General features: G+C 39.5%; 1 protein-coding gene across 1 annotated transcript; it reads left to right on the top strand.

The window, feature by feature from the left end:
- Positions 1-1,609: 1,609 nt before the first annotated feature.
- On the top strand, positions 1,610-13,069 carry LOC134212489 (aspartate aminotransferase, mitochondrial). The gene is made up of 4 exons (XM_062690392.1): positions 1,610-1,756; positions 1,910-2,010; positions 2,833-3,340; positions 12,136-13,069. The coding sequence occupies exons 2-4, from the start codon at positions 1,925-1,927 to the stop codon at positions 12,829-12,831; spliced, it is 1,290 nt and encodes a 429-aa protein (XP_062546376.1). The 5' UTR covers positions 1,610-1,756; positions 1,910-1,924; the 3' UTR covers positions 12,832-13,069.
- Positions 13,070-21,684: the final 8,615 nt, after the last annotated feature.

Genomic DNA, 21,684 nt, shown 5'->3' with positions numbered 1-21,684 from the left:
GGAATACAGTAACCAAGTTGAAAGCCGAAAATAGTGACCGATACGGAAACGAGTGACGAAACTAAAATGAAATCGCTGCGCGGGTGATTAAAATGCTCGCGACCGATAATGATGCTCGCGATCGTAATAATGATTCTGACCATATAACATGTTGTTTTTTATTATGCGGGCAGTAAGTGCTCCAGCGACGCAGGCAAATTCAATGCGTCGCTACAGCACCAAACTGGAAAGCGCTCGCTGGTTGAGCGACGCGACGGTCCAGCGATGACCCGCATAGACAATATTTATTGTCAGATTATCTGGATGTGATACACTGCGCGGCGTTTGTAATGTTCCCAAATGGGTACTTGCACAAAACTTCACGCGGCGAATGACTGTCGAAAGGTACGGCCACGCCAAACGATACACCGCAATGCTATTCACCCATAAGAATCAAGTAAACGGGGTGCAGAAAGCGCAGCGGTACCTTTCATGAAGGGTTCGCCGCGTGCAATTTTGAGAAAATCAGGCAATATGTGATTTTGAAACATTTAAACTAAAATATCTTTTGGGAGCCCCGACGGAAAAGCTTTCTTGGCAGTGTCACATGAAATGGCCTATTGCACTTAGAGATGTCGCAAATTGATCGATTATTTCGATTAATCGATTAATCGTTGTGATAATCGATTAATTTTGAATCGATTATTACCCAACGACTAATCGATTCAATAATCGAGAAGAATCAACAGTAATCGATTATTTACTAATCGATTAATCGGGATTTTACGACATCATAAGGATGTCGCAAATTAAGCGATTACTTCGATTAATCGATTCATCGTTGTGATAATCCATTAATTTTTAATCGATTACTACCCAACGATTAATCGATTCAATAATCGATAGAATCGAGAGTAATCGATTAGTTACTAATCGATTAATCGAGATTTTACGACATCTCTAATTGCACTTTTACTTAGCGATGTCGCAAATTAATCGATTACTTCGATTAATCGATTCATCGTTGTGATAATCGATTAATTTTGAATCGATTACTACCCAATGATTAATCGATTCAATAATCGAGAAGAATCGAAAGAAATCGACTAGTTACTAATCGATTAATCTGGATTTTACGACATCATAAGTATGTCGATTACTTCGATTAATCGATTCATCGTTTTGATAATCGATTAATTTTGAATCGATTTCTACCCAACGATTAATCAATTCTATAATCGACAAGAATCGATAGTAATCGATTAGTTACTAATCGATTAATCGGGATTTTATGACATCTCTACTTTTACTCCGACAATCTGCCAAAACGGTCGACCGGACCGATTTTATACAGGTTCGATGGATTTTATACAGGTTCGGGCGAGACAGCACAAACGTGTTCGTGAAATATCGGAATCAGTAACAGTGTTCGTTTCGCACGACGACGGCGATGGCTTGGGTGCCGAAAACAAAAGAACGGTGACGTCAATCTCACACCTCATGAATGAAATTTGGTGTGAGTTTGACGTCACCAATCAGCTGATCATAAATGTTTAACCCTGGCTTACACTTTTTGAGCTGTTAATACGAACAAAAGGCACGCTCAACCGGACCTGTATAAAATAAATGGCATTGCGACCGGACGAGCAGGACGAGCGACAGTGCCGACAGTCGAAATTCAGTAACATTTTGGTACTGTTAAAAGAAGGTTGAGGAAAGTTAGCTCTTCGGTGGTTTCCGCCGAGATTTGTAGTTCTGTTTCCGATTAATTAAAGAGGTATATAATATAGGTGATGCTCAACTTTCTAACTGCAGAAAGTTATATACAACATCATTATTAGTCACTCGAACCGATTAACTTCGCATTTGCCTTGATCAAAGGTCATTGAAACGAGAGCAAAATAAAATCATTGCATCCCCTTTGTTGCAGTTTTTTTTGCACAAAATGGCCTGTTCCAAGACGATTCAAGGCTCAGCTGTTTTGTTTAGGAGTTCGGGTGTTTTGAACAGTTGCATCAGCCAACGGGCAAGGTAAGTACGACATTTTTTTTGCGAATGTCCCAATCATGTGTGCTGGAAACGACCTTATACCGGCATTCAAGGTCATCGTTATCTCGAAGACCTCCCAGTGCCGCCTAATCTGAAATAAATAAAAACTAGAAGCATTATGAGATTGACCTTTAATTTTAATGGTTTTTCGAAGCAGAATTTCACCATTTACTCTGGCTTCACCCTTACGGATGCTTACCTGGCAATCTATTGTTTGATAGGTATGAGAAAAACAGAACAAATGACAGGCATTTAACGCATCGATTATCTAACATTTCAATTCTCAGAGTTGATTGTTTGTTGAATAAATCTAAAAATAGCCCATACGAAAGTGGAAAGTTTGAATAAACAAGGCGTAAATTGAGTGAAGACAAGATTCGATCATATCTAATACAAACGAAAGAATAAAGTAATCTTAAACAAATTCTTCATTTAAATTTCAAATCAAATGCACCAGCTGAATCGAACTGAATTTTTTAGCGAAAGTTCAGCTTCAAAACATATTTCTGTCTGTTTTAACTTCTATGTTTGTCTCGGTTCATCCACTAGGCAAAAAGGAATATGTATTGTGATGGCTATGTAATAATTAATATTTTATGCATTTTTGGAGATGGCGTCGAGAGCTCTCTTGCAATAACCGTGGACGTTTGTCTAATATATGAAGGTATAGTGAAGAGAAAAACAGACTGATAGACAAACATCGATCTGTTTATTTTATTTTATTTTGGCATACACGCTCAAATTACATATTGCTTGTACATATCCTGAACAATAATTAACAACCTGCCGATTCTATCGTTCCAGCTCATGGTGGGGTGCCGTGCAGATGGGTCCGCCGGACGTGATCCTCGGCGTGACCGAAGCGTACAAAAAAGATACCAATCCGAAGAAGATCAACCTCGGCGTGGGCGCCTACCGTGATGACAGCGGAAAACCTTTTGTGCTGCCCAGTGTCCGCAAGGCCGAACAACGCATGATGGACAAACAGCTGGACAAAGAGTACTCGCCCATCAGTGGAACGGCAGACTTCTGCAAGCACAGTATTACGCTTGCCCTGGGAGACGACAATCAACAGGTGGCCAACGGACAGAATGCCACCGTACAGGCCATCAGTGGAACCGGTGCTTTGCGCATTGGAGGAGCCTTCCTGAGTGGGTTCTTTCCGGGAACGAAGGACATCTATCTGCCAACTCCATCTTGGGGCAACCATGGGCCTATCTTCCGCCACTCGGGGCTGAACGTAAAAGCCTACCGTTACTACGACCCGAGTACGTGCGGATTCGATTTCAAGGGGGCGCTAGAGGATCTGTCGGTAAGTCCATTTTGGTATACTTTCTTTATCTGGATAAGCAACGACAGTAATTAGTTGGGTAAATATCCCTACGAGTCGTAATTTTTGCCTTGTTAAGATAAGAACAAACTGGTTGTATGTCAATTAGCAGAGATGTGATAATTTGAGTTGCGAAGTAAACAGATATGGCCAATTTCATTCGTATTCTGGAGCATTTGAAAAGCTCAAGACAGTTTACTTATTCTGTCCTATTATGAGATACATACTCGAATTATATAGGTAAGGACAAAGGAGCGAGAATACAGTTGCTGCGCAAACCGGCAGGGAGGGGGGAGGGGTGGGTTTGGGTTTGGTGGTGTAGTGGAATGTTCAATACTATCTAGAATACAATTTCTAAGAGCATCTGAGCTCACCAGGGACACAAAATATAGAGTCGATGATAAGATTCGAAGAAAAACAAACTATTAGTGCTTACTATCGATCATTGATGACGCAGTTCAATAGCATGAATAACAAATGCATGTTGCCAATCGTTGAATGAATGCTGTTCTCAATTGTTCGTCGTTGTTGTTGGTATTTATTTTTGTTATCAAGTTGTTGATAATGATGGAAAACTATTATTCAATAGCTAGTCGTACTCCCAGTATACGCATGTCAATCCCATTAGGGTTTTATTTTATTAGTTATCTTCCTTATTAGTGAGTGTTTCTCAGGCCTGATAGCGAGTCACTTTTTAGTGACTTGGTCACTATTTTGAGGCTAGTCACTAAAAAGTCACTATTTGCATCCAAAAGTCACTAAAGTCACTATTTTTCGGAAAATGTTCACTAAAGTCACTATTTTTGCACCGCCTATTGGAAAAAGATCAAAATAAAAATCATTTGTACCTACTTTTATTATCAAACGAATCAAATGTAAATCTGGTAGCAATGTATAAATTTGAAGTATAATGCCAAGTGTACACCCAAAATGGGATGTCAAAAATGTCCTCGATTGAATCGCTAGAAATTAAGACTTTGATCCACAAACCCTCAAAAAAATTTCCCTCAAATAATAAGGTCCATAAAAACGTTCCTACAGATTTTTTACTGCACGAAGCCACAACTCGTAAATCAAATTATTGTATTGCAAACAAAATATCAGTTAAGTTAGACCTTGTATGCGAGAAACAGAAATGTTAAATTCGTTGAAATATTAATCGATAAAGATTCTTAAACTTAAAGTAATTTGGAGCTCAGAAAATAGTTCCAACGAGTTCCACCCTAAAACATCAACAGAATCGTTGTTTTCGGTGTACCCTATGAAATCATGTCACTATCCGCAACTTTGTGAGTTTCAATCAGTTGAAGTTGCATTAAATTAACTTCCTATTAAGAACTCTTACAGAGACCGAGTTACTTTTCACACGAAGTTCATACAAATACCCATAAAAAACAATCGAAAGGATTGGCCGACCCTACCTAAGCAAAGACTGTTTTGATGTCTTAGCAATACCGTTCTTTTACCTCATACAACAGTTAAACAATATAGCTAGCCGATTTCATCTTAAAATTTTAAAAAAATCTCAATTATATTGATAATAACATTAAAAAATGGAATGTGTTACGTTGCCGGAAAACTCATGAGGCAAACCGCCTTTTAGTTGGCAGCTCTTAGGGAACAACGCAACACGGATCGGCGGATCAGCATTTTGGTATGAGCCGTGCATGGAGACGCGTATTGCATTGTCAACTCCTTCACCCACTTTAAGCTCCTACTGTTATTGGAAAAATCGTATTTTAAAAATTTCTTCATTATTTTAATTTCTTTAAGTTTTTTAACTACTAAAGATTTAAGAGCTTTTTTGAGTTCAAATAATTCTCTGTCTAGGAATCAATTAGATCATTGTTTTTGCAGTTTCACGGAAAACTTCGAGCTCATATTATTATATTAAACATTATTACCACAATGCTGTAATTGCTTCAAAATCGTTGCTGAAATTATAAACTTGTAACTCACTAACTTCCCCAATATCCAACTTCGTGGTACTTATGAGGGTGTCGCTAAGGCGTTGGCCTCTTGCTAATTTCCATACTTTTCAAGGTTATCGTGAAGATAGGCGTCGTAGTAATCTTCATGCTCTTAATTTTTTTAGTTTTTGTCTTTTCTTGATTTATGATAGCATTCTAGATAAGAATTAAGGATGAATATGAGTATCGCTACATAGTTTTTAGTCTACGAATTACACCGTAACAATGCTAATGCAACTTGTAGCTCACTATCTGGCTATAAACTTTATACAAAAGTCACTATTTGGTCACTTTTCCTGAAACTAAAAGTCACTATTTGGTCACTTTTTTTTAGTAATCGTTGGTCACTAAGTCACTATTTTGAATGGCATTCATCGCTACCAGGCCTGGTTTCTGCATCCAAGTTCCGACAACAATTTTCACTCGCTGATAGTGCAAAAACCTATCAAACAACACACAATCAAGAAAACGCAATTGCGATTGTGGGCATTGTAGATGATCAAATACAACACACCGGCGGTGTGTCATCTATCTCTTTCCGTTCTTCGAAAAAATATGATTGAGGTAGTGCAACACCGAGAAATACCACGAATACTCATTCAAAAAATACGGATTCATGTAGTGGTTTGATGCCAATCTTTGTTCCCCCTTAATACCGTGACATGCCTGATTCCGCACATCGCCTATTACCGTGACTAACTGAAACTGGTTATCACCACCATCACATCCAAATTTATCGGAAAAAGCAAAAAAAAAAAAACGGGAATTTGAAAATAAAATTTCAGTGGCCACCTTGGAATCACTACTGATCGTTTTCTGATTCTTCTCGATCGCCTTAGTAAGCCAAAAAGCGCTACCAGCAATCTTTCACTAATTTAGCATTTGATGAACATATTGTATGTTTTGTTGATCTCATCTGGTAACAGCCAGACATCATTTAACTCCTCCATGGTTGGTATCTCGCAGCATTACTCCAGTCTTCGTCAGCCAGCACCAACCGACCACTCTCGGCTTCAGCAACAATCAGTAGCAGCCGACAAGTCTTAACTTGAATCGATGATGTTTGTAGATTGGTTGACTTCCGTGCATTTTTTACCAACAGCGGCACGAACAATCAATTTATTCGACCAACAATATCCCACACGAACGACCGAAGCGCCAACTTGAGCACCAACCATCAATAAGGGTCTTCCACGAAAGGCTGAATCACATAAGGCTGAAAACTCGTAAGGCTGAACACGACAGGCTGAAAAGTAAAAATCTCACATGAGGCTGAAATAACAAAAGGCTGAAGCTCGAAAGGCTAAAAAATCGTGAGAAACCAATATTAGTGGAAGAATTCACATTTGACGTTAAAAGGGGCACAAACTAAAATGATCCGCAACCTTCTTGAGACTTCTGGATGTCTTTCAATTTTTATACGGAATTCTTATTTTGTAGTCTATACAGCTCATAAAATTTTGAGGTACTGTCGTCGGGGGTGACAATGGGTCAAATGGGGGTGAGAATGGGTCACTGAATGAATGCTTGTAGAATGCTTTGAATGTATCTGAGGGCAAGAAGACTAAAATATAAGAGACCTTTTTGAATGATTTTTCTCTACGACCTCCAGACTGCCGGTGAGAGCGATGACCCATTGTCACTCCCGATGGCGGTAACATAGAACATCCTTCCTTCTTCCTTGTTTCTTATTGCTGCATCCTTATTTCTTCTTTCATCTTTATCTTACTTTTTCCTTCTTCCTTCTTCTATGTTCTTTCTTCAATCTTTCATATTTTTTCCTTCCCCTTTCTTCCGTCTTCTTTCTCTCTTCTTCCTTCTTCTTTCCTCCTTCCTTTGTCTCTGTAAATTTTTATTCTTTATACTTTATTCTTTATTTTTTATTCTTTATTTTTTATTTTTTATTCTTTATTCTTTATTTTTTTCTTTATTTTTTTTATTTTTTTTTTGGGGTATCCAGCTGGAGCTACCTGGTAGCTTAAATTGTCAAGACTGGACCCGAACAAAAGTTTTGCTTCTACTAGGACCAATACTTAGAAGAACCAGAGTCTATTATATAGAGTTGCGCAAAGAGGATCTTCTTATTCTTATTCTGAATGATGCTCTTGTTATTATGTTGAAAACTTTCATTTTTGTTCAACCCTTCAAGTGACTTCACGGGAGTGATCACTTCTAAAGCTTTTTAATTCGATAACCAAAGTCACCTACAGAGTGCAAACACGTGAGTTTCTTGTTGCAACTTTATTGGGGGGTGTATTGAAGTTTTTTGAAGCTGTTTCTAGAACAAATCTAATACATTTCAATTCATGAGTTTTAATTCGCCATAATAATCATCAGGCGATAACAATACTTCCGCCTCACCAACAATCATTAAATTTTGTTTACTTTGCTCGATAGGTAGACGGTTTGACAGTTCAATAGGTAGATTTGGCTTCACTCTTTGCGTAACTCTATATATCGACACGGTTGTTTCATAAGGGCCAATGTCGCAAACGTAAACAATGCCTTTTCCTGCAAATTCCTCAACAACTAGGACCGCTCCCAGCTAACAGCCACTTGGAACTGGTGGCGCTCCGCGCCTTCTATCGAACGGAAGTGGAAAATACCACCAGAAGTCTCTAATCTTCCTGAAATCAGCAGAAGAAGTCAATGTTTACGTTTGCGACATTCGCCCTCTTGAAACAACAATGTCGATATATATAATAGACTCTGGTTCAAACAAAGCAGCAACCGAAGCGTTTTCTTGGGGGCGGAGTCAATGTTTGTCAAACTGCTTGACTGGTGTGTACGTTACATTAGTAACGATTTTGCAATGATTCGGATAGGTGATAGTTGTCGCTTAATTTCCAAGCATTATCTGTGAAGAATACATTTTGCATATGATTCCAGAGGGTAGGGTAGAATACGGCATTGGCAGGGTGCGACAGTTGTTGGCATCCTCAACAATATTTGCGTTTTCCAGCAAACATACACTATTTATGAACATAATTTTGATTCATTCAAATAATTTCAAGTCTAAGCTTTCATTTGAATAAGTTGTTTGTGTAAAAGTAGCAAGATTTGATGAGTTAATCACCGAAAAAAAAAATTGCACCTTCGAAATCCTTGCCATTATTGCATTGCCAAAGAAAGCAGCTGTTACTTACTTTTTTGGATGGCCTGTTTCTCCTCTTTATTGCGTTTGTCACGACAAATAAAGTACGTACACAACTTTTTACACTTTATCACCACTTGATTATTACCACAAAGAGCAAATTTATGCAATATTTGCTCTATGTTTCACTAAATAAAATCGGTACTGTTCGTTTTCTTTGACAGCAGCACACTTCGGAATAGAGCGAGAGAATGTGTTTGTGAGTATATCAAACACACGCTAAAAGATACCACGCACAATTCTATGTGATTTGATTTTAGCAAAAATACGAACAAAGTATCCGGCGATGGCATTTATTTAACAAAAAAACTGTTAATATACAAATGTTTCTATTCGGATTTTTACGCAGACCATGGATTATATTAAAAGTCTCGAGCAACATATGATTAGGGCCGAAAAACCAACAAAGCTGAACCGAGAAAAATGAGGTTCGAATTTTCTATGACTAATTTAATTCATTTATTGAAGTAGAAACTCATTTTATTGCCAAAACCATGTCAATACTATACGTAAATGGTTATATTATAACAGCAGATCAAGATTAATTGAAAAACCACTCGAAATCTACAAAATTTCAGCTAAAACAAAAGTCGCGCCGTTTACTTGCATCACCGGCAACACGTCTGGTTTTTAAGCCGTTTGCTCAAAGCTACAAACACCATCGGATTTGTTTAGATTTGTTAGCCAGAGCAGTTCTGCTATGCGATATATAGAAAACCTAGTAAGAATATACATTTTAAAATAACTTGAAGCTGGTTTTTCTGAATAAGCAATATAAAGTGAACGGCCTAAAACTAAAGCAAACATTCCGCATGGTAGTTAAGGGCGGCAACAAAGGACTTAAAACCCACTATGGTGCAAATGGTTCATGAGACGTTCTCTCAAAATAGCAATAAATGTGTTTCTTAAGAGATATCAAGTTCGGAGTTTTAACTAGCATGAAGAATAATTTACAAAGCAATCGTTCATGCCAGAAAATCAAAAATCATGGTTTTGGTTTATAAGCCGTCATCATATGTTACGCGAGAAGTGATAGCAACACCGTAGTGTTTTAACCCTTATGTGGCTGACAGGACCGTTTTCCTTTTGCAACTTCAATACTTTCCAAGCTCATCAAAAAAATTATAATCCTTCCCGTTCCTACATAGCGCCTTTCAACCATAAATAATTGCCTACTTTTAGGGTATTATCTGTTATTCAACTGTGAAACGTAGTGTAATCAAGATTTTTTTATGCTAGATTTATCAAGATTTTTTTTGCGCTATTCAAATTAATTCATGAAAAAAATGTTACTTAGGTCCTTTTGAAAAGTTAAGCGAGAAATGTATACTTTTTACCCCAACAGTTCTTTGCATGAATTTGCTTTTAAAAATTTGTAAGTTTTTTGAACTTAATTTATTTTAATAAGAAAACACAGGGCAGTGACACATTAAAAAGTATTTTTATTTGAGTATATTCATATTTCTTGGTGACCTAAACACTAAACAGATTCCATTGAGATGGCGCCTGCTTTTGCTTCATTGAGGCAGGTCGTTGCGGCCAAAAAATTGCACGTCGGAAAGCAGATTGGTGAAAATCGCGGCCGTGACATTTATTATTTTCTTAAACTTCTTTGGGCTTCAGTACAGGGGCGCTTAACCAATACTTAACGGTGTCCTTGGCTGTTTTCGACTGTAGTCCTGTTTTCAAACCGGATGCGACTGGAACGACTTCCAGAGAATTCTAGCGCTGTAACGGAACGAGTCCAGGTTGTTGCCGGCGTTTGAGCAGGAAAGCGTTAAGATGACAAATGGCCAACCAGTTAAGAAGAGACTATGAGGGGGCAAAAACATTTTCGATTACCCACTGTTGGCTGGTGGTGTGCAGCTGTAGTTCTGAAGGCATGATTCCTGATTCAACAGAACAACAATGTAAATGATCTGATTTTTGGGAACATTTAAAACATATAACATACCTGCTTGATACGCCAAACTGTCTGCACTACTTTTGATTTCTACAAATGACTGATTGCTAAAGTTGAGCTCAAAGAAATTTTCTTTTCTTTTTAGAGACTTCTTTTTACTCATTTTAAATTCCATTCGTATTCCACAAAAAGCGTAAAAAATACTCCCCCGCCTGTAGCTAAAAGTACGCATATTTTGACGTATAGGCAATATTCTCAAAAGTGATTGAAAAATACTCCTAAAATGAGTATTCTGGTATTACCGTGTACCAGTTAAGCTGTATACCTGTGTTTTAGTGTAATTATTAATTATTTTTATCATTCAATTTGGCGAATGTCTTAGACTGCCAAGAATAGGTATTTTCCCCTAGTTAATGTTGGAAGGATACGAAAGACAGGGTGTGTTATAAAGATGGTTTTCTTTAGTTTCGGTTTGTACAGAAGACGGGGAGCGAATCGTGGGTGCACCAAGTGCAAAATAACTTGGTAAGTGTTGATCGCAGCCAAGTTTGGAGAGATACGAACCGAGTATTTTGCGTCAAATTTTTGAATTAGCGTTATCTGTTTAATGGGGATCAGTACAAAAGGCCGAATCACAAAAGGCCGAACCACAGAAGGCCGAATCACAAAAGGCCGAAAATGTTCTAGCATACCACAAAAGGCCGAAAACCCAGAAGGCCGAACCACGAAAGGCCGAATGATATAAAAGGCCGAATCTCAAAAGGCCGAATAACACAAAAGGCCGAATCATTACAAAATGTTTCAATCTTTCAATTAAGAGAACTTGGAATATTCACAAATTTACGTTTACTTTTATTATGCTGCCCCATTAAGAAAAACTTGTCCACGTATTTTGCAACTACAAAATACCAACAACAAGTTGAGGTATTTAACGTCAGTTCAACGTCGAAGCTCAACCTTTCAATTGAAAGAAGTTGTATGACGGTGTTTACAGAGTCAATTTGATTCCTTATATATTGCATAATAGATCAATCTTCATTGCAGTAATGAAAGCATGAACATACGTATAAATATTATCACTTTAAAGTAACGGAGTAATCCAAGAGCTCTCTTTTTTCTTCCTTTGTTGACGTAGTAATCATTATCAGTAGTATTGGGAAAAGTTAAATTCCCAAATCGTGCCCCTGGAGCCGATGTTCTGATACTACTCATGATCTAATTGCGACATCAGAAGCTAAACAAAATAGACTTTTTCAATTCTTATGCTTTTGACCAAAAGCTGTATAACTTGCGGTAACGCGGTGTTCCTCAATGCATATCATTTTCTCCCAATTTAAGAGAAACGAAACTGACTTCACAAGACTTCACTGAGAAATCACAAAATAATCCGAATATTCTAAATTATATTAAGTATTTGAATAAAAAAAAGTCTGAATAAAATCGGCAGACCAACAAAGTGGACCGGAGCGAGCGCGCGCGCGCTCCGGTCCACTTTGTTGGTCTGCCGATTTTATTCGGCCTTTTGTGATTCGGCCTTATGTGATTTCGGCCTTTTGTGGTTTCGGCCTTTTGTGCATTCGGCCTTTTTTGCTTTCGGCCTTTTTTGCTTTCGGCCTTTTGTAATTCGGCCATTCGTGATTCGGCCTTTCGTAGTAGACCCGTTTAATGTAAGCTATTAAAATGAATGAAACGGATTTAATCCTATTATGTAGACGTGTAGATTTTAAACCATTTTCTCTTTTCTTCACAGAAAATTCCAGAGCGATCCATTGTTCTATTGCACGCTTGTGCCCACAACCCGACCGGTGTCGACCCCAAACCGGAACAATGGGCGGAGATATCCGCCGTGGTCAAAAAACGCAATCTCTTCCCCTTCTTCGATATGGCTTACCAGGGCTTCGCCAGCGGCGATGTCGCTAAGGATGCCTTCGCCGTACGTGCCTTCCTGAAGGACGGCCATCAAATTGCGCTGGCCCAGAGCTACGCCAAGAACATGGGCTTGTACGGTGAGCGAGCGGGAGCGTTCTCGTTGATCTGCGCCGACAAAGACGAAGCCGCCCGCACCATGTCGCAGATCAAGATTTTGATCCGTCCGATGTATTCCAATCCGCCGATCAATGGCGCCCGGCTGGTTTCGGAAATCTTGGGCGATGCCAGCCTGAAGAAGGAATGGCTCGGCGATGTCAAACTGATGGCCGATCGGATCATTTCGGTACGCTCGAAACTGCAGGACAATCTAAAGAAGCTTGGCTCTTCCCGCAGCTGGCAACATATCACCGACCAGATCGGCATGTTCTGCTTCACCGGAATGGACCAGAAGCAGTGCGAACAATTAACAAAGGAGTTTAGCGTGTATTTAACGAAGGATGGTCGTATTTCGATGGCGGGTGTAACGACGAAGAATGTCGACTATCTGGCCGAGGCCATCCACGCCGTGACCAAGTAAATGTTAGGAATAACTAAAAATCTTTTCACTTTAAGGTCCCTCCTCATTGTTGAACAGCTAGGAAGGGATCCATTTAGATGGAGGCATTTAAAACCAAATTTCAATCAAAGTCTGTGGCAGAGCTTTTCTTTTTTGTTTTCAATAATAATTAAGCCGTACATTGTATTTATATTTACTATGATTAGAGTGCACGAACACGATAAAAATATTCTCAAAAAGTTGCTAGAAATATACATCACTTCTGCTAAACAAAAATAGGAAAAAGAGAAGAAAAAAACTAGGTAATTATTTTTTGAGAAACTTTCCTTTCTATTCTATTGTGTACCCATTATGTGATAGCTGAGGCTGAAAGTAGGCCAAATCGACTAGTCGAGTCGTAAGAATAATATACATCCACTATCTTGGCCAACATACCTAGGTCTGTTATAACTGTCGAGGATTTCGCGATTTTACTATTCCAGTCGCGAAATTGTGATTCCATCAAATATTCTTCTTCTTCAATGGCTCTACATTCCAACTGGAACTTGGCCTACTTTTCAACTTAGTATTCTATTAGCATTTTTCAGTTATTAATTGAAAGCTTTTCTATGATGTTGAACTTTATAATACTAAAAACCACCTAAATAAAGTTATAAAAAAAATGAAAGCTTTTCTATGCCCGCCATTGCACGATTGGCCACGCCGGGAGGAAAAAAAAATTTCACTTTGAAGATGATATTTTAGGAATAAAGTGTCTTCAGCAAAGTCAAAGCTTATTATTCAAGCTTTATGTTCCGTACGGAATTATTTTACCGTGTACGCCACAGTTGAGTCAGCCAATGCAAACGTAATGTATATGCGTTTCAACATGAAGCGAGAAGTATTCGAGACGAGCCAGCCTAGGGCTGCAAGTCTCGTTAATAAAGATACAAAAAAAATGAAGCGAGAAGGACGAGAAAGGAAATTTTAAAAACGGTGCAAAAGCGCGCACAAGGAAAAGTTACCGAAAAAGTGAATTCAAAATGTGTTGTATGGTGGACTTCTAGTGCGAAGGTTTTTTTTACAACTCTTACTTATGGTTCGTTGTTAGAATTCCACTAATAACGGAGTTATAGCGCTAGTTGCAGTAACTTAAACTAAATGATTGGAGTTTTGCTATTATTTAGTCTAAGTTACTGATACTATAATGATTAATTATTTTAGAGCGTCTTAGGGGAAATGCTACAAGGTTAAAAGACTATTATTCTTCCATTTACTTCCACTATTCACTTTTTATGTATCAACAAACAGATACGTATTTCGTTTCCTACTTGGAAACTTCTTCTGTCGATAACAAAACACTGAAGAAGTTTCCAAGAAGGAAACGAAATACGTATCTGTTTGTTGATACATAAAAAGTGAATAGTGGAAGTAAATGGAAGAATAATAGTCTTTTAACACTGATACTATAGTTATAACTCCGTTACTAGTGGAATTCAAACAACGAACCATAAGACAGAGTTGCAGAAAAACTTACGCCCTAGAAGTCCACCATACAACACATTTTGAAATTCAGCTTCTGGAATGAGTTATCGACAAACTACTAAATTATTGAACGCGAATTACTAAGTGATCGATAACATCCTTGTCTGAAATCAGGGAAGTTGCAAGAATATCGTCGCACGATCGCCTTTCTAAAGTCGCAATGTCAAGTGCTGGAGAGGTGCGAAGCTGCTTGCTTGCAGTCATCAACTAGATGGTGCTGTCTCTTGGCTTGATGGTGCTTGAGGTGCAAATAATAAACGATCAGCACGTGCGCGGTACTGGACTGGAATGCTCATACAAGCTCGCTTGTGTTGTGTACCGCCAGCGTGGTATTTTCGTTTGTGTTGTACAAAATACAACAGCGCGCGTACTCGAGTGCGTACGCTCGAGTGAGTTTCTCTAGGCGCGTGTTTGATAATGATTTCATCAATTTAAAGTGAGCTGCTGAGCTGGGGTTCTTTAAAAAAAGATCAATGGTTCATCAGCTCAATGTAAGGAAGTGAATCTGTCGAACAGCTCCTGAGCGGAGCGCCCATCTCTATACACTGAACTCGATTTTTTTTCCGACCGAACACTATTTTGAGGCTTTTGCAATAGGGTGATACACACCCGCTTGAAACGTGAAGCAACAAAAGTTGGACTGGTGGTGAATGCGTCAAAGACAAAGTACATGCTTGTGGGCGGTACCTAGCGCGACAGGGCCTACCTGGGCAGCAGTGTTACGATAGACGGGGATACCCTCGAGGTGGTCGAGGAATTCGTCTACCTTGGATCTTTGCTAACGACTGATAACAATGTTAGTCGTAAAATACGACGGCGCAGTCGCAGTCGGGCCTACTACGGGCTCCAGAAGAAACTTCGGTCAAAAAAGATTCGCCACCGCACCAAATGTGTTATGTAGGTACAAGACGCTAATACGACCGGTAGGCATCTACGGACACGAAACATGGACAATGCTCGAGGAGGACTTGCAAGCACTCGGAGTATTCGAGAGATGGGTGCTTAGGATCATCTTTGGCGGCGTGCAAGAAGACGGCGCGGCGAATAATGAACCACGAGCTCGCCCAGCTCTACGGCGAACCCAGTATCCAAAAGGTAGCTAAAGCCGGAAGGGTACGATGGGCAGGACATGTTGTAAGAATGCCGAACAGCAACCATGCAAAGATGGTGTCCGCTTCCGATCCGGCAGGAACGAGCGGCGTGGAGCACAGCGAGCAAGGTGGGCAGACCAGGTGCAAAACGACTTGGCGAGCGTGGGGCGCATTCGAGGGTGGAGAGATGCGGCTTCGAACCGTGTATTGTGGCGTCAAATTGTTGATTCAGTATTATCTGTTTTAGATGTAAACTAAATAAATGAAATCAAATGAAAAGGGTGGTCCCACTACATTTTGAGATAAAAATTTTAACTTCTATATTTTTTATTTTTTCACTCGGTTATGTAACCAAAACATGCATTTGTCTATGCTCCAAAACTGTGTAAAAGATGTATCGATAAAAATTAAAACCTAAAAGCAATCAAAATATTGATTTTTGTGGGTCACCCCAATATTATTATTTGAAATTATCATACAAAATGATACAAACGACGTACAATAATGTTTTTCTCAGCAAAGTGCCTCAAAATTAAATAAGAAACAACTTTCTGAAGATACTTTGTTCCTAAAATATCATCTTCAAGGTGAAAATATTTTTTTCCTCCTAATTTCCCGGCGTGGCCCATCGTGCAGTGGACCGGTGGAGAATTTTCGGATCACGAAAAGTTTCCTCCTTACCGAGGCGGAAATCGAACCCACGCTCCATAGCCCATGCGTCTAGACGATTGACGTCGCTAACCGCACAGCCACGAAGCGGTGATATTTTGTTCGTAAAAGGAAAATGGAAATCATTTCACATCTATTGATACGTACATCCTCATCCTCAGTTATGGTGTTGAGAGATATCCGATACGAATTGTGATTGATTAAATCTGTTAATCGAAAGCTTGGACAGAAAAATGGGAAAATTTTCGTTGGCGTGAATAAAATTTTCTGGAATGTCTCGTCGATAATAAAAAATACCACTGATTATCATTAATTAAAATTTTATTTCTTTTCAAAAAGATCAATCTAATGTACAATAATATCCACTTGCCTTTACTATAATGGTTTCATACATCTTTTTTTTATATCATCCACCTCTACTTGTAGAGTTTTGTCACAATATATAAATATTTTATCCCGAAATATTACTTTACATATAATGCTTTTGCTTTCATTGTTTGGTTTTTGAAATTTGTATTCGTAACCTGTAACTGGTGAGCTTTTTTGATATAATCATCACCGGTTTTTTTTTGTGTTCACGAGGCATCAAACGATGTTTCTAGGTCCTGAAAAGGGGGGTTTCCAAAAACGATTGATTCAAAAATGTTCTCATCTGCTATTGTACAATTTTGTGTAGGTGTGTGGATGTTTGAAGCAAAACTAGATGCTGATCCGTTCGTGTATTTGTTTCTATTTCATGTTGAAAATTAAAACTTTTCTTACGTCTAAAGACCTTACGCTTATATAAAAACATGTGTACATAAACTTGTCGCTGTTCCTTAATTCAAACTTTTTCAATAGACTTCACTGCGAGGAAGCTATTCCCTCATTGCCTAAATTGTACGCCCAACTGTAGTTTGGGTTTTTGTCCTCTGCATAAAATTTTGCAGCTCTTTTTTTCGACAGCTACTTCGCTACTCTACGCAACGTTATGAACATCCGCAAAAATCACAATGAATCAATTAATAATATGTCTAGAATTTATTAATTTTGTCTCGATTCTCGGTTTGCAGTTTGCGAAAGGTGTGCGTGGAAAATGAAATTTCCAAACCGACGACGACGCCCACAGTTTTGTTTCTAAGTAGTGTAATAATGATACTTCGTATGAGATTTTTTTTTTGCTAATTACAACCGACAATGTTCGAATAACTGACACAAAGCGTGGTACTACTTCGGATTATGCGTGCGGGCTTGATGGATTTCTTGCCCAATTCATACCGCTAAATTGATACCTAGGAGTAAGTATGTATATATGCACTTGTTGACATCTACGGGTGTATTGCGCTTAACTACAGCTTTTTGTTACGCTATTTTGGTGCTTATATTTCCTCTACTATTTACAAGAAATTTACAATTCAGTTTTTTCTTAACTTATTTTCCCAACATTTTAAACTACAGTACTATAACGCGCGATCATTCCGACTGGGAGAAACCAATGAAGTTGTTATGCGTAAAATGTTGAAATCTATGTGTGAACGAAGTATAGGATAAATGTAATTTAAAAAATAAAACGTCCTTCGACCAACAAAGTTTTTCGACAACAAATTTCTCCAAGTTTATTTGAATCGAGGAATCTGAAACAGTCAGAATAAGGTACCTACCGTGTTGTATCTTTCTATCAACAAAAGAACAAAGTCGAGATTTATGCAAATCACGGCTACCTCATTTGATACTCATCATACCATGCGGCATAACGAGTTGGATAGCCATTTACTCTTCTGAGTAATAAGACGCAAATGCCTGTCTTAAAACAAGGAATCATATATAATCTTCTTCTTATTGTTAGCATCACCATTGGGACAGTGTAATACTCTGTAATGAGGCACTTCCACAGTTATTAATCACGAAGTAGTTTCAATTCCTGATATTTAGAAACGCTCCTAAGTAAAATAACCGATTTAGATGTACAGCAAAATCATCACCCCTATTCCTGTTTACGGACGAACGAACGCATCGTTTCCCCATTTGATTTTGCTGGCGTAAAAGAGAATGCGCATCAGCTTTCGTTCGAAAGAGCGTTCGTACATAAACAGAAATAAGTTTTTTATTAAAATATGTAATCCATCAAACGGATCAAATATTAAAAACAGGACCCCCAGTAAGTTAACCGATTTTATACTGTACACTTTTTTATTGTAAATCCGATGGTTTGAATATCTTAAAAATGGTTCAAAGGTCGGAGAAAAAAATGAAATATCGTGAAACGGAACGTCTATAGATCCAAAACAAAACATCAAAAAGTGTAACCATAATACCCAATTCATCTCATGAGCGATAGAGCGAACAAAAACCAGTGAATTTAAATTTTAGCATCGATCACATCGGATCGAATTATCCCGAGCTTTAGATTCGCTCAAAGCCAATCTCCTGTCATCTCTGGGAACCTGGACCCGGCAATTTTTCCGTGTTCCATCGAACGCACAAGAACGCTGCACTTATAAGTATCAATTTCCATCCCAAGTTTCTGCTATCCATTCGTCCAGTTTTCTCCTGGGATGCACATTGCAGCCGTTCCGGTCCTGTGTTTGAGTTTGGAGATGAGTCCTTCCACAATCGATTTTCTAGCAAGTACGACTCCTCTTCTAACAATTCCTGCCGTGAACCATTTCTTGGTTCCAGTTGCTACAAAGAACCGTTTAGTTACCGACTATCGGATTCCCGGTGCCTATGCCTAAAACAACCCTTTCGATAATCTTCCCGCCAACAAGCATCAACCATCCCTCTTGGCACGGGTCGTCGGAACTGACGATTAACTCCACGACAAGGATGTCAATTATCAACTGTTCACCGGGATGAACGGGATGCTAGCGCAATGGAAGCCCTCAGTCTGCACATTAGAGTCGAGCCACTCCTGCCAACGCTCCGCGCAGTCATCCAGGTCCTGTGGTTGAGTCGGAAGTGACACGGAAGGCTTCCAAACCGTTATTGCAGACAGGTTCAATATCGCCTCTAACAATTTTCTTCCGGTAACGAAAGAATTTAAGACAAAATTTTCAAAACGACTTATTCGCTTTTGTAAACAAATATTCAATCGACGATTTGACGAATCTGATAGCTCTCCCACGCAAACCAACACCATCAATAGGTAGGTGAAAGTTTCCGCTTCCTGTTGATGGTGTCGGTTTGCTTGTGAGAGCTGTCAGATTCGTCAAATCGTCGTTTGAATCTTTGTTTACAAAAGCAGATAAGTCGTTTTGAAAATTTTGTCTTGAATTATCTGCCGGTATCCAGCCAGTAGACACTGATTCCAGCCCCGAGCAGCCTACCATTATATCGACACAGTTGTTTCATAAGGGCCAATGTCGCAAACGTAAACAATGCCTTTTCCTGCAAATTCCTCAACAACTAGGACCGCTTCCAGCTAACAACCACTTGGAACTGGTGGCGCTCCGCGCCTTCTATCGAACGAAAGTGGAAAATACCGCCAGAAGTCTCTAATCTTCCTGAAATCAGCAGAAGTCAATGTTTACGTTTGCGACATTCGCCCTTTTGAAACAACAATGTCGATATCATCCAACGTTTCTAGCGATTGCCTACCGATCAGTGCAGCCACTTCGTCCAGTGAACTACCTGCTCAAGCCTTGCGTATCTACTACCAAAATGTGCACGGGCTTCGTACTAAGGTGGACTCGCGGAGGAATTTTGATAGCAGTTTCAATCCAATGGACGTTGATTCTACATTGACAAGCACAGCATTGGAGTAATTAAGGATTAGAATTTCTTCGACACATCGATTGGTTACCATTGGAGTAATTTATCTACCTCCAGACCATCGTTGTGACATGAATTGCATTCAGTATCACCTGATCTGTCTTAGTTCCAACCTAGATTTAAATGACTTCGTCTTCCAACTAGGAGACTATATTCAACCGAGCTTAAAATGAGTTGCATCGAAAGACGGGTTTCTGCAAGTGAATCTTCAATCTGTTTTGTCCGCCAGTAGCTCTGCATTGGTCGATGGTTTTTCGTTGAATGGCTTAACTCAGCTCGATAGAGTTTCCTATAAAAATGATCGGTTTCTAGATCTCGTCCTCGTCAATAATGATGCAGCTAAATCAAATTGCACTGTTTCCGAAGCCATCGAACCTCTCATCTCCATGGATCCCACTCTGGACATAGTCATCAATCTTCCGGGCCTGATTGCGTTTGACGATGCTCCTGATGTTTATCGAATGACCGAATACCGCCGAGCTGATTATGATAGTATTTATCTGGTATTTATGATGCTATCTCATGTATTGACTGGACACACATCAAACTATAATACGTCTGTGTAGATGACGCTGTTAATTATTTCAGCCGCCAAACTCGTCGAATAATTGCGGAGCACGTGCTCATGTGTCGTCCGAAGCATATGCCTTCCTGGTCAAACAGTCATCTGCGTCGGTTAAAGTGATGTAGGGCAAAATCATTGCAATAGTACTGCAGAATCGCACGCTGATTATGAAGCAGGAGTACTGCATATGCATACTAGACCTGTGCGTCGATTGAAAATTTGTCGGCGGCGGCGTGATAGATCATTTTCAGCCAGTGGCGGCAGCGCGGCGGCGTGGGTCGGCGTGAGCTTATTTCAAGCATTAGAAATTTTCCGAAATTCTTCCACACATTCCTCCGTAAATTCCACCAGGAAGTGCTGTGAACTGCTCCAGGAATTGCTCCGAAAGTCCCTCCTGGAATTCCTCCGGAAGTTCATCCAGGAATTCCTCCGAAACTTTTTCCAGGAATTCCTCTGGAAGTTCTTTCAGGATTCCAAGAATTCCTCCGCAAGTTTCTCCAGGAATTTCTCCGGAAGTTCCTCCAGGAAGTATCTCCAGGAATTCCTCCCAAAGTTCCTCCAGGAATTCTTCCGGAAGTTTCTGCAGGAATTCCTCCGAATGTTCATCAAGGAATTTCTCCGAAAGGTCCTCCAAGAATTTCTCCGGAAGTTCATCGGTAAGTTCCTCCAGGAATTCCTCCCGAAGTTCCTCAGCAAGTTCCTCCAGGAATTCCCCCGCAAGTTCCTCCGGAAGTTCCTCCGAATGTTCCTCCAGGAATTCTTTAGACAGTTCCTCTGGTCCGGAAGTTCCACCAGGAATTCTTGCAGAAGTTCTTCCAGGAGTTCATCCGGAAGTTTCCTCCTCATAATACCTCCGGAAGTTCCTTGAGAAATTTCTCCGAAAGTTCCTATAGGAGTTCCTCCGGAAGTTCTTCTAGGAGCTCCACTGGAGTTCCTTTGGAGGTTCCTCCAGGAGTTCCTGCGGAAATTCCTCCAGGAGTTCCTGCGGAAATTCCTCCAGGAGTTCCTATGTAAATTCCTTCAGAGTTCCTGCGGAAGTTCCTCCAATAATTTCTCTGGTAATTCTTCCAAGAATTCCTCTGGAAGTTCCTCCATTCGTCCGGAAGTTCCTCCAGGATTTTCTCCGGAAGCGCCGCTTGAGAATTTTCCCGGTAATTCCTTTGAAAAAATGTCAGGAGTTCCTTCGGAAATTTCTATCTGAATGATTTAGGATGTTTGCCCAAGAAAACCCCGAGAAGTCCAGTAACTTCTTAAAGAATAACTCATAGAATTTTT

Source organism: Armigeres subalbatus, chromosome 2 (assembly GCF_024139115.2).
Source record: "Armigeres subalbatus isolate Guangzhou_Male chromosome 2, GZ_Asu_2, whole genome shotgun sequence".
Lineage (NCBI taxonomy): Eukaryota > Metazoa > Arthropoda > Insecta > Diptera > Culicidae > Armigeres > Armigeres subalbatus.
Note: the sequence above shows the minus strand (reverse complement) of the source record. Positions and strands in the feature narration are given on the sequence as shown.